Raw genomic sequence first — 14543 nt, 5'->3', positions numbered from 1 at the left:
TCATCGATCACATTCGGAGACAGTGTTTTTTACATGCCACCAGCATGAGAGCCAGTTAGGTGGCATTGGCATTGCCTACGTTTGGATGGTGCCTTTTATGTGCCACTGACATGGGAGCCAGTCAGGGGGCACTGGCTACGGCTACGATTTTGGTTTTACTTGACTCAACAGGTCTTCTCAAGCATATCATATTACCTGACACATCAAAGGTACTCTTAAATGGGCCGGACATGCAACACTGGCATTGGCCATGGCTGCGATCTCACTTTAGTTGCTGGGTCTTCTCAATCACAGCATATCTCCAAAGGTGTCAGTCAGTCTCCTGTCATTGCCTCTGTGAGGCCCACCGTTCAAAGGTCATGCTTCAACACCTCATCCCATGTTTTTCTGGGTCTACCTCTTCTACAGGTTCCTTCCATAGTTCAAATTTATAGAAAAACAAAGACGAAGACAAATGTAGGAACAACAAGCAAGTGTATTAGGTTGACGCTCAGGAAAAATGGAAAATGTTTTAATGTTTCGAGCCTATGCTCTTTGACAGAAAGGTATAAGAGGAAATAAATAGAGAGAGAATGAAAAAAAATGTGCTGTGTTCAGTGGTCCAATTAAAGCAATATTAAAATAAAAATAGCCAACTATATATCATACTTATTGTAGAAACACTGTTGATAGGCCTGTTACTGCAGTATTTATCCTGAAATAATATTTCTTATGAATAAGTTGTGTTAAAAACACAATAAACATCAGAAGGAAAGGAAAATTGGTCCAGCAGTGGCCAGTGAGAATATCTAGCTCTTTCCAATGATGTGTACTCAGAGCCAGCCACACGGCTGTATGAAAATTCATTACCTCTGATATAGTAAACAGTAAATTAAAGTCTCACTGGATGTTGTGAATAGCCACCAACTTAATAAAAGTCCACTAGATGTAATTGAGGCATTATTTAATTAAAATAACCATCTATATTATCATTATTTAATGTATATACATGGCTGATAGGCCAGTTACTGTGATAGTTGTTCAGAAATAATGTTGATATGCTGTGTTAAAAACAATAAATATTGGCGGGAAATGAAAAATCATCCCAGCAGCAATTTAATTAATCATTCTTTTATTTTAATTACTAAATTTTGTTTAGTATATTATATTTATATAATTCATCCTTTTTAAGTTCAAAGAGAAAAAAGCTAAAAAAAAAAAGCTCATGAAAAGCACAAAACAATGTGTATGTGTGTGTGTGTGTGCATGTGTACACACCACTCTTATACATTATATTAATTATAAGAAAAATAAATGCAAATAATAAAATATAACAAATCAATCAAAATCTCTATTTAAATGATTTTTTTATTAAAACAAAAAATGCTTAATCAACAATGTGAAAGAGCACAGGTTTGGTAAAATAGACACTGATGTTTTTTACTTTGATATTCCCAAGTGATTGGCATCGTATCAACAATGGTTGCCATATGTGACTGGCTCAGTCAACTTACGGTACATAAAACACACCAGACCCTTAGCTGGTATAGTAATTATTCAGGCGGCCGATTAGAAATATGCCAAAAGAAGGTGAATAGACAAGTTGCAGATGGAATGAAAGCAGTGATCTGATGAAACTGTAAGAGATTCAAAAATTAAAATCAATTTTATATTCCTAGATCATATACATACAGCTTGATCTTATCATAATTTTCCAAAAATGGTTACCTGATACAGAAATATACAAAATGAAATATGAATACAAATAAATAAAAGCATTTAAATGGAGTAAGCAGTCAAGTACTGGCTAGAGTCAATGTTATCAACTAATACCTTCCTTGCAAAAATTGCTGGTCTTGTGTCCAAAGTAGAAACCACCACCACCACCAACAATACCACAAACAACAAGAACACAAATTCTGGGAGAAAGCACCAATCATGTGCTCAGGTTAATTTGATGAACAATATCCCTTCTCTAAAAACATGAAGCTTTTTGCCAGTATAGATTATTGTTCTCATCATTGTATGGGATACATGGAATATGTATCCTTGTTTTATTTTTCAACTACACTGTCATTATCATGCTATTACTTTTAGAGAAAGCTTCATCATCAGATGTCTCCATAATACTCAGGTTTATGTTTGATAATTACAATATAATCATTGTTATTATATCAACATTGGCTTCACTGACATGAATTGCCTTGACAGATTACTGAGACAGGATTAAAAAAAACCCAACAAATGGACACAAAATCTATTAGATTTACAATTAAACATTTTAACAACTTGACCATTAACTAGATAATTTATTTCTTCTAATATCTGTTTTTGATACAATTAGCAAAATTTATGTGCAGATGCCACACAAAAAGCACTTGACATTAGGAGGGGCATCCAGCCATAGAAACCATGCCAAACAGACAATTGGAGCCTGGTGCAGCTCTCCAGCTTGCCAGTTCCCATCAAACCATCCAATCCATGGCAGCATGGAAAATGATGTTAAAGGACGGTGACAATGATGATGCTAAATTAAAAGGCAGGAGATAAAATATATTATACCTTATGGAAAAGCTCCATTTGTTGACTGGGTTCCTTACTGTCTCCATCTATGAAATAAATAAAAAAATTATGTATCAGAAAAATGAAATTAAATGTGTGATAAGTTGACAAGTATAAGGGAACCTAGAAAGCAACAAAATATGTAAAAGTTATCAATTTAGGTTAGAGATGATTCTGTCTAAGAAAAATTATCACTATAAAAGACAGGGCAGAAATTTTCCTGTAAGGAGATTTTTTTTTTCTCTCATTAGGAACAATATTATATTTTGGAAAGGATTAGGTATAATTAATAAAATCAGTGCCACTGTAACATTGGTATCTATCTAAATCAGTGGTTCTCAAACTGACAAATTCCAGCTGCTCCCCACCTGCCAAAAATATTAGTGAAAATTTTCATCCTCCCCTTCTTTATAATGAGAAGATAGAATAGAGTTACCATCCATATCCATTCTTCTTTCTTTTCCATGGTGTTGGATAAGTTTAAAATCTAAATTTTACTAAATATGGCAGTTTGTCCAACATCATTTCAGTTCTTATATAACACCCCATACCTATGAAAAACACAGAGCTAACTGATTTCAGATGACAGCAAGTTAGATTCAACAGAGTTTTAAATTGCAAAGAGAAAGCTGTTGCTGTTGTTCAGCCCCAACTGAACTTTAATTTAGCAGATCCCTGACCAATGGTGTTCCACCAGCAACCATCCTATCACATTTGTATCTCAGAAGCTACATTGCTCAATGCATTCTTCACTTTTTTAAATGGTATCTTAAATCACTGAAACACTGGGCAATTGCCCCCAAGTCCCATGTGTCTAGGAGCCCAATGTTAATCAATATGTGTTGCGGTTGTGTATATAAGGACCCCTATACATTGTTTTGCCTGTTAAGATGACCCAGATTTTGGCTGCAAATGCTGGTTGGTTCCTGAAGAGAAAAAGTTGGTTTAATTTTTCCAAGCAACCACATATTTAAATAAAATGAGAACGCAAATATAAAAGTAGATAATAATCACACTGACCCCATGTATGTAGGGTAAATCATTGCAAGTACATTTCTATTCTAGTGTTCATTCATAACCATGGCTTAAAGCTACCCTGCAAAAATCTCCAATAACAAAAATCTGATGGAGTATGCTCACTTCATTTCTTTCCAGTCTTCTCAAAACCTCTGCAATCAAGGCTCATGAATCACTGTCATGCAACATTGTAGTTCCAACACAAACATCATATAATCTGCCCAGCTCTCTGAGGGAAAAGACCTTTGGGGTCAGCAGCAGTAGCAGCCGTTCAAGAATTTGGACCTGGAGATCTCCATTTCCAGCGACTTTGTGGGCCACCTCCCAGTGGTGTCAGGTGTCAATGAAGAGCCCTTGACTACAACAAGACAACCAAAGTTTTTTTTTCCCAAGGTCTGAGGTCTCCCACCCCTAAGCCCTAGACCATCACCTAATCACCCTTACCCATCATGTTGCTTAACAACAACAACAACAACAGCAGCAGAAGCTCACTGAACTTTTTCCAACCTGTTCTTACCCTGGTTATTATATTTTCAGAACAAACACCTTCTCTGCTAATTAAATCTACGTAACAAAAGCTAACAATTTCTATTGAGCCATCCAAGAATTTAAGAAAATCCATTTCCAGTGTTTGTTTAAATTATTCCTTGAAACCTCTCAATTCCAGGTATAGCTTCCATGCCTATATTTTCCTAATTCAACTAAAAATTCATCTATGAGAACTAGATCACCAGCATATAGGAGTTTACATAGACAACCAGTTTTAAACTCGTTTTGTGATGGCCTGCAGGACTATGATGAATAGGAGGTGACTGGGGACCGAATGTTGATGGACTATTATCTTGATACTAAATTTGTCACTGAAATCATTGTTCATTCTTATTTTACTTACTACATCTTTATACATAGATTGCATGGCCACCATGAGCCACTTGCCTATATCTGGTTTTCTTAATGACACTGAGTGTGATATCCTGTCAAATGCCATTGGATATTAAATGATAATGATAATGATGATGATGTATGTGTGTGTGTATATATTACATAGTTTAAAAGTAGAACAAATTGGTTTTCCATAAGGATGAGAGATCTGTTCGGCAATTCACACTGCCAAAGTAGGCCATCACTAGTTTTTCTCTGATCCTACTGTTTATTTTATATACATACAAATATTTACATAAACACACATATACAACCAACTAATTGATGCTGTGTAAATTCCAATTAAAGACTCTTGTCTCTGGGTTGGACACCAGCTCTTTTTTAAATTTGAAAAATAAAACCAGAAATTGTACCACACACATTATGGTTTTATATGTAACATTATTTACTAATTGAAATTAAAATATGATAGTTTGTCTTATTAATGAAGTGAAAATAAACTTCTTATATAACTCAAGGTTTTAGATTTAGAGATAATAGGCTCATTCTCTTTTGTAAAATAGTCAGCTAATAATCATGTGTGTTTCTTCAAACAGTAACAGCAGTCAAGATGCTAGCAAAAGCCCAACTTTCAAAAGAATCAACTGTAAAGTTTGCAAGGTTTTACCACTCAGAACTGGTCAATAGATCAGTATCAGTGAAAATAAAAAAAAGGAGAGTATAAATGAGATGTAGAATGAGCAGAGATAAATTTGTGTGTATGTGTGTGTGAGAAAGAGGCATAGTGCAACAATGACAACAGACAGGCAAAGAGAGATTGTGTAATATGTATTTAAGAGAGAATAGAAGTTACAAGAAGACTGAAGAGAGCAGAAGAGGTGGGAATGAAGAAAAATTATAAAGAAAAAAAAGAGGGAAATTAAATAAATAAAGAGGAAATAGAAAATGAAAGAAACAAATTATTGAAAGAATCAATATATATGTATGTGTGATAAGTGTCCATGTGCAAGTGTATGCGATTATGTGTATGTTATATGCGACTGTGAAAATCTATATGGGTGGTTATCTATGTAAATGTGGAAGTATGTTGTTCTATTTAAGGCGGCGAGTTGGCAGAAACATTAACACGCCGGGCGAAATGCTTAGCGGTATTTCGTCTGCGTTACGTTGTAAGTTCAAATTCCGCCGAGGTCGACTTTGCCTTTCATCCTTTCGGGGTCGATTAAATAAGTACCAGTTACACACTGGGGTCGATATTATTGATTTAATCCATTTGTCTGTCCTTGTTTGTCCTCTCTGTGTTTAGCCCCTTGTGGGTAGTAAAGAAATAGGTATTTCGTCTGCGTTACGTTGTGAGTTCAAATTCCGCCGAGGTCGACTTTGCCTTTCATCCTTTTGGGGTCGATAAATTAAGTACCAGTTACGCACTGGGGTTGATGTAATTGACTTAATACTTATGTCTGTCCTTGTTTGTCCCCTCTGTGTTTAGCCCCTTGTGGGTAATAAAGAAATAAGTATGTTGTTCTATGTGTATATGTTTATATAAATGTACATAAATGTGGAGCATACATGATTGCGTGTGTGTGTGTACATACATTGTGAGAACATGTATCATTGTGTATGTGTGTATGTATATAGATATGTGTAAATGCGTAAGTATATAGTTGTGTGCATGAGTAAGTGTACAAGGAAGTATGTAAATGTGAAAATATACACAGTGATGCATGTATGTGCAAGCTTTATGAAACAGAAGAAACACCTGGCCAACATTTCATAAGGCTAACAGCACACTATGCACTATTAGGTAATAGCTAAATAACTGTGAATAATGGGGTAGATATTTTATATTACAATAGAGAAAAGCCACTAGTGCCAACTGATCTTTCACATATCTACAGTTACACAATCTCCTTCATTTTCTCACCTTCCCCTCTTCACTCCCACTCTATCTCTCTCTCTCTCTCCATTCGCACATAGGTATGCATGCAGGCGCACGATTTATTTAAATCCAGCAGTTGAAAAAGAAATGGTATACATACATATACACACACACACAAAAAAAAAAAAGATAAAAAGATTCGAAATGAAATCTAGTTTTCTGGTTGAGCGCGTTGTAGAGACATTGAAGAATGCGATGGACTTAGAGACAATTCACAGCCAGGTGTAAATATGTGTGTGTTGATACAGGTGTTTATTCTATAGATATTAATTTGCAAGTAGGACGCTACCTACTACAACTCTTCCGAATGCCCAAACTGGTTGGTTCATACCTAAATGTCACCCTGTTAACAAATTGACCTGAAAAGCAACAGGAGCCAATAGATCTGTCATCTGTGAGAGGCTGTCAGAAAATATAAAAGAAAGATAGAAGTAAAGGATAAAAGAACGTAGAAAAGTGCCTCACTTCCTTTAGATCAAACAGAACTTTTAAAAATATACTTGCTGAACAACACGAGTTTTTATATTTTCACGAATATATATATATATATATATAATAATATAATATGTGACAATTAGTTGGTTGTCATAATAAAACTCAAAGTTTTGGATACCAGGGCTGAAGTCTGCTCCGGCATCTCCATCTCATCGGTTATTAAGACAAAACACTATGAAAAAAAAATGTTGAATAAAGGGAAATTACTCCAATAGACATGGTGAACATAATACTTCATTCATAGAATCTACATATGTACACATATACACACACACATGTATGTATATATCTATATACATACTCACACACGTGTGTACATATACATATAAACACACACACATATATGTTTACGCATACATGCACATATGCATATATACCTATGCATGCATCACTATGGTCATATATACATCTCAACACGCAGGCACTTTTTTAGCGGGCACAAATGGAGCTTGTATGACCGAGGTCATCATTTATGAAGCCACCTTAGACTCTACAACCACTAAATACATAGTTTCACAAAGAAATATGTGGGTCTCATAGAGGGAAATTTTAAAGCCAGGTTCAACAATCCTTAATAATACTGTCTCTAACAACTGAACTGTAAAACTATTCATTCACTGATATACTGAGTCCACTTAGTTATGTTGGTGATGTAAGTCGTACCTATCATGGATTAGACTCATAGGAAAAATTCAACCCAGTATTGCTTACAGCTGTAAGGTATACTAGCATATACTATGTATTTACAACCAGACATATTGAGCCAGCTAAAAGTTAGATATCTTGACAATGACGTGATTTTATTTTTAAACCTTATAAACTAGGCATGGCTGTGTTCATAAGAAGCTTGCTTTTCAACCAAGTGGTTTCAGGTTCATTCTCACTACTTGTCACCTTGAGCAAGTGTCTTTCATTACAGTCCCAGACTGACCAATGCCTTGTGCATGAATTTGGCTGATGGAAATTGTGTTGAAGCCCATCATATATATACGTGTTTGTGTTTGTGCGTGTGTGTGTGTGTGTGTGCCTGCCCCTCCCCTCTGACAACTGGTGCAAGTTTGTTTGTATATATTTAACTTAGTGGTTCAGCAAAAGAGGCTCATAGAATAAGTACAAAAGTAACAAACTTAAAAAATTAAATACTGGGGTTGATTTGTTTAACTAAAACCACAATCATTGGACAGTGGCCAATAAAAAAAAAATTAAAGATCCCTGGGAAGGAGCTTCTATGTGGTCACTTTGACCTGTTAGAAATGGTAGTCAAAGTTTTTTAAAATCATACCACACCATCTTAAAGAAAGATTGCATAATGCAGAATTGGAACAGTGCTGGAAAAAAAAAAAAAAAAAAACTTGCAAGCAAAAATAAAAAAAATAACAAAAAAGGCATAGCTAGAATGCTTTTGATCATAGAGATGTTCAATCAAAGTCAATGTGCTGTTAAACAACAACAAAAATACTTATAAAAACTGTTGCTTTCATATAAGAGATCAAAATTTCTATTTTACCTATTTGTTTGTAGATCCTCTGTTAAAATCAACTTCTTTAACTTTAAGAGCAAAAGTGTGATCATTATTTTAACAAGCTAGACTGGAATAAATAGCAGTACTTGTAATAAAACTTTTGTTTAAAAAAATGATATTCATTATTTCAGCAATAATTATTTTAATCACTTAACCACAAAACTTCTGAGAGTGACACACAATATCTGTCTCTTACAATTAAATTATCCGTTAGACACATGAAACAAATAAATGATGATCTGATAAAAAACTTCTTTAAGAAGAAAGAATGTCTTTCTGTGATATTATTAATTTTTCCTCCCAACAAACAAGAATCTTCTTGCTTAAATAAATAGCTTTAATGAATGGTAAGGTGTTAATATTTCAATTATATTTCTGCTAGCTTTTCTCAGTCACAGAGTAACTCAATCTTTGAAGTGTACAAGAAAAATATTTTACTGTATATTGGAGCTAACATCTATTAAAATAAAGGGAAGAGGCTTGCCTGTAATGCTTGACTTGAAGAAATTTTTGATCTGCATATTTTAAGGAATGACCAAAGGGGGGGGGGGAGAGAGAGAGAGAGAGAGAGAGTGTGTGTGTGTGCAAATGTGCATGAGCATATTGTATGTGTTGTTTAGGTTAGTCTTGAGCAAAATCTATGATCATCTGGATTATGTATTCTGGAGAACAGACAGGATGGTTATAGCATTTCAGATGTGACCACACTATCTCTTTTTGCCAGCATATTTGGTCAGTGTGAACATTGTTTAACATGGTAAAATGTGGTTTGAGAAGAGATTTTGGCTGCAAGTGAGTCAAGTGACTCATAAAGAGGAACCCTCATTAGCTTGTGTGAGTCTGTGACACACACACACACACACACACACACATATACATAGATATTTCCTAGGCAGATTATCTAATCCAGTGCCCAATTTAACATCTTAGCTATGGGAAAATGCCTTTAGAGGAGACTACTTTGTTGCAAACATTGAAGCCAGGTCTCCTGTTTGAGCATAACTTATTCCTACTAGTCTCAGTGCCCTTGAGAAAAGTCAGGAGTGATATCCACCCTACTTTGACTATTGAAATAAAGAAAGAAGAGAGAAGTTGAGAGAGAGCAAGAGCAAGTTGAAAAAAGAAATTAGCTCCATTGATACAGATAAATATCTTCAAAACTCTAACTTGTCTTTAATTTCCTATGGTCTTAGTAGGTTGATATAAATATATTACAAATATACCGTTTCAAAAATGGTTGTTGAGAATAAAGTGTAAGATAAATGTGATGTATCTTGTACATGAATTGTGAGCTTGTTACTTTCCAGCTTTCACGTTTTCACTGCTGGGAGTTATATGAAAGGGACATCTGAGCATGTGAGTCTTCCTTTAACAGTACATAACCTCTCTAGAAACAACATTTAGGTAATACCTCCTGGTGTCTTGTGGCTCAAGGTTAAAACTTATCAAGAACTCAAGTGGTGGTCTGCTTTTAGAGGTGTAGGCCCACCATTATGTGAAAATACCCATGTACTCACTAACTGACTTCTAGTTATGTGTTATAGTGCGACTGCTTCGTGATTGCTTTCCTTCTTCATGAATCTAATTCAATAATAACTAACTTGAAACAACTATGATAGTTGATACTGTTAGATATACACAGAACAAATAGTTTGCATTATTTATTGGAAACTATTTCTGTAGTTGGATATGAATCTATGTTTAGAGAATTTGGATGGGAGAACAATCAAGCAAGGATGTGTTCCTTGCCCTGACAATTTTAATCTTTTTTGTGTTGTTTCTGAAATACTCATTCAAGTCTTTAATTGATAGTACTCGCCTTCACTCAAGCTCTGATGGTCAGCTCTACATTACACACAGACTAAAAGTCAAACCTTGATGCAGTTATCTCCTCAAATTCTGAGAAGGCCACTTCATCATATTCCTCCCCCAGACGGACTCTAATAGGAACTTGAAACCTATTTGATCACATAATTAGTATCAAGAAGACCCAAATCATGGAATGAAGAATTTCATCTCTTCCTTGATTAAAAATCAAATAAGATGAACAGAACATGACACATGAGTTTCAATATCTTAGTTTTACTGCTACTGATAACCCTGTTATAGGTGCAAAACTGAAGAAGAACACTGGTACAACAGCTACTATTCTCTCAAGATGTACTAAGAAACTATGAGAGAATAAACTGCTTAGAATATTTACCAAAGTTGAGATGTTCTCAAACCCCTGAGTTTAGCACACATGTTTGGCAGTAGTCATAGACAACAAACTTTTCACAAAAACACAAACTTTACATGCCTCATAAGGTGCAGAATTATTGGGATCAAATAGTAGGACAAGATCTGCAGTGCCAACATACTACCAGGGAAGGAATTGCCTCATTTTTGCTTTCTCTGCCATCTTTGATGACTTAAACATGTCCATTGTATAGTTAATGGTTGATTTCCTAAAGACCTATTTGGTGAACTGGCTTCTGGAGCAAGAGACAAAAGTTGCTCACATCTGTAAAATAAAGATGTGTACAAGCATAACATAAATGTGATAAACACAACTTTATAACCTGGGAAGCAACTATGGAAGCAGTAAATATTACAGAGATTAAAAGGCAAAGAAAAACATTCATAAAACCTGAATTAACAACATTATCATGAGAAAGATACATCATTCCATAGAAAATCCACAAAAGAAGCACTGGCCTTTATATGCCAGATCTGCAGCAAAGGATTGGACTTCACAGCCATTTCAGAAGATGTTCTTCATCATCTTCTGCCTCCATAGGAACTCTCCATATTCTTCAAAGCTTACAGATGCCATCTATACTGTAGAGGCAGCTTTATAGAAACTTAATGCTCTGAACACCATGAAAAACCTCTTTCGTTTCATTTTCTTATCACCGATTCATACAATATATACAATTTGTTCAAATGAATGTCCACAATGTATGGTTATCATTGAAGTTATGTTTCTTTAACTAATTCTAAGTAATGAAAATAACGAGAGAAAATATAAATGAAAAGATCAAGAGAATTTACAAAATCCTTATATACCACCAAAAATCTAGAGATTATAAACAAACCATTAGGCAAGCTAGATTTGTTTGTACAAAAGTAATTCCTAAGTAGAACTATTAATTGTTATTAATAATAATATTTACAGAGTGAAAAAGAAAAAGCAACAATTAATCTTGGGATAGAAGGCTTGTGTGTATGAATGTATATGTAAACACATACATAACTAATATGAGGGTGATTATATACACACATAACTACACACCCATAAATTCACATATGCACATATATTATCCTTGCATACATGTAGAAACAGGAAAAAAGGTTTAGCATGTGTTGGAAATATTATAGTGCACTGTAAAATGGATACAAGCATCTGGCAACAAATAAAGATAGTTGTATGATTCATTTGGTGTGTAATGGAAATCTCAGAGACACATTGAACTGTGAGGAAGTAAAAATGGTAACTAGGAATTAAAAACATGGGCTAAGAATATAGAAAAAGAAGAGCAGAATGAAGTGTGTGACTATGGGTGATGACAACAAGTAACTAATGTAATTAGTTAGTTATGTACATATCTGTCTGTCTGTCTGTATGTATGTCTGCCTGCCTGCATTCCTTCATTGCTGCTGTTCTTTAAGAAGTGCAATCCATCTCTAAGAAGTGGTTGTATACAAAAATGAGTTGATTGCCACTATATATATATATGTGTGTGTGTGTGTGTGTATGTGTGTGCATTTATATCAGATCTGCATAGCTTAGTCAGTAGAGCTTCAGACTTTTATATGTGTAGGTGTGTGTGTGTGTGTGTGTGTGCGATGTTTAATAGCTTTGTGTAATTGATATACTAAACATGCACCAAATAAAGGATTTAAATGCAGTTAGAGAGTTCAAATAATATTTAATATTGATAGTGACTTTTTATTTCAAAGTTTTGTCATTAAAACTGGCACCACAAAATGCTACCATATGTATCTTTTTTGAAATGTTGGATCTTGAAGCAGATAAGCTCTATACTACTGTGTAAATATTGGGTTAAAAACCTCTTTGGATTGAAAAAGTCAAAGACTGCTTGTAGGATGTCAACAATATATATATATATAATATATATATATATATATAATATATATATATATATATATATAAAGTGGTTGGTATTTGGAAGGGCATCCAACTGTAAAAACCTTGCTAAAACTGACCTCGCCAGTGCTTGTGCCACATAAAAAGCACTCAGTCTACTCTGCTGGGTGGTTGGTGTTAAGAAGGGCATCCAGCTGCAAAAACCCTGCCAAAACAGACACAGAAGTGTGGTGTAGGCTCCTGCCTGGCCAGCTCCTGTCAAACTGTCCAACCCATACCAGCTTGGACAGCAGACATCAAACGATGATGGTGATAAAGACATAACAACAATGAAAATTTTGTAGTGTATGAAGGAAAACTATTAAAGTCAAAGTTTATATAGGCCAATTACTAAGAATTACTTTAACCTACTCTGAAATTACAGGTGATAGACTGCAACTGTGCTTTATATCTATATATATATATGTATAAATGGCTGTGCAGTGCCACGAAAAACACATGTGTGGTGCTATGTAAAAGCACCTGTGCGGTGCCACATTGAAGTACCCTGAACACTTTGTAAAGTGATTGGCGTTAGGAAGGGCACCCAGTCATAGAAACCATGCCAAATCAGATTAAAGTCTAGTGCTGTTCTCCAGCTCGCTAGCTCTGGTCAAACCATCCAACACATGCCACCATGGACAATGGCTGTTAAATGATGATGATGACGGTGATATATATATATACACACACACACACACACAAACACAGGTGAAGGCATGACTACATGGTTAAGAAACTTGGTTTGCAACCACATGTGTGGAACCATGGGCAGGTTCTTTTACTATAACCCTGAGCTGACCAATGCCTTGTAAGTGTATTTGGGGAATTTGGTAGAAACTGTGGAAGTCCATCATCTTATCCCATATTAATTACATCCATATAGCTACATATTGTGATGAACTACATTTACCAATATGATTATGGATCTCTGAGCCCCTAGAAACAGCAGTTGGACTTTCTTTCACCTCTTTAATTTTCTCTATCATTTGTACTCTGTGTAAGTTGGATCTGTTGATATCGATATCTATATATTTATACTTAAAAACTCATCATCTGAAAGTCTCCACCTTTTGCCTTCTCTTGTTTTGCATGTATACATATATACCTATTTTGTATTTCTTACTCAAACTATTATATTTAAAATATTTAATTTATTCAATGTGACTGATTCGTTTATCTGCATAATTGCCTCTATACCTGCTCAAGTTGATCCCTCTTATAGCCTTTTTTATATCCTGTGGAATCGATTACCTTTAAACACATTGGAGTTTAAGTTTGAATCTTTTGAGCACTATTAAGAGTTGTCTATACAGAGGATCTCTGAATGTCATCTATGGATTATATATATATATATATATATATATGTAAGGAATGAGGTGTAGGAAGAAGGTTAGTTTCAAGCAAACCGTAGTACATATAAAACAACTTTCAGGAACAATAGGTTCTGCTTGCTACCCATTCTTTAACATGTATGTGTGTGTGTGTGTGTGTACACACGATAGACTATATATAATGTGAAGGTGTGCTAGATTGTGGGTTCAATTCTGACCGGACAGCACTGCGTTCTTGAGCAAAACACTTCATTTCACATTGCTCCAGCCCTCACCTCTCGATCAGAGGGAAATGTTCACCTGTTTGCCTAACCAGCAGGGTCGTGTCATTTGAAGGCTAAAACAATGCAAAAGTGCATTGTGACCAGCAATGTATAACAGCATCTGATAGCCTGGTCAGTCATGTGGCCACACACACATGTATGTGTATATATACACATGTGTGTGTTTTGACATGACATAATTGTTGTAAATGGTTGTCATACCAGCATGTCATTCATTTCCCAAATATTGCAAGAACATAGTTGGCCATGCAGAAATATTATCGTGCTTGGAAACATGGAATTTTGCATAAGGAAGGGCACCTAGTAGTAATAAAATTTGCCTTAATAAACTCTATCTGATCCATGCAAGCATGGAAAATGAACATTAAAATGGTGATGATGACGACCATGACATATATAT

The 14543-nt window shown here is 35.0% G+C and overlaps 1 protein-coding gene across 1 annotated transcript in view; it reads right to left on the bottom strand.

Annotated features, from left to right (window-relative positions):
* Positions 1-1333: 1333 nt before the first annotated feature.
* The window catches only part of LOC115214034 (notchless protein homolog 1), a 240657-nt gene continuing 227447 nt past the window's right edge, over positions 1334-14543 (bottom strand). Inside the window, exons 14-15 of the mRNA XM_029783059.2 lie at positions 2542-2588; positions 1334-1616 (exon numbers count right to left, since the gene is read on the bottom strand). Of these exons, the coding sequence (XP_029638919.1) occupies positions 2576-2588 (13 nt within the window). The 3' untranslated portion in view covers positions 1334-1616; positions 2542-2575. The remainder of the gene's footprint in view (positions 1617-2541; positions 2589-14543) is intronic.

The sequence above is a fragment of the Octopus sinensis genome, linkage group LG1 (genome assembly GCF_006345805.1).
Source record: "Octopus sinensis linkage group LG1, ASM634580v1, whole genome shotgun sequence".
In the NCBI taxonomy this organism is placed as follows: domain Eukaryota; kingdom Metazoa; phylum Mollusca; class Cephalopoda; order Octopoda; family Octopodidae; genus Octopus; species Octopus sinensis.
The sequence above is the reverse complement of the archived record's forward strand: the minus strand, read 5'-3'. Positions and strand labels throughout refer to the sequence as shown.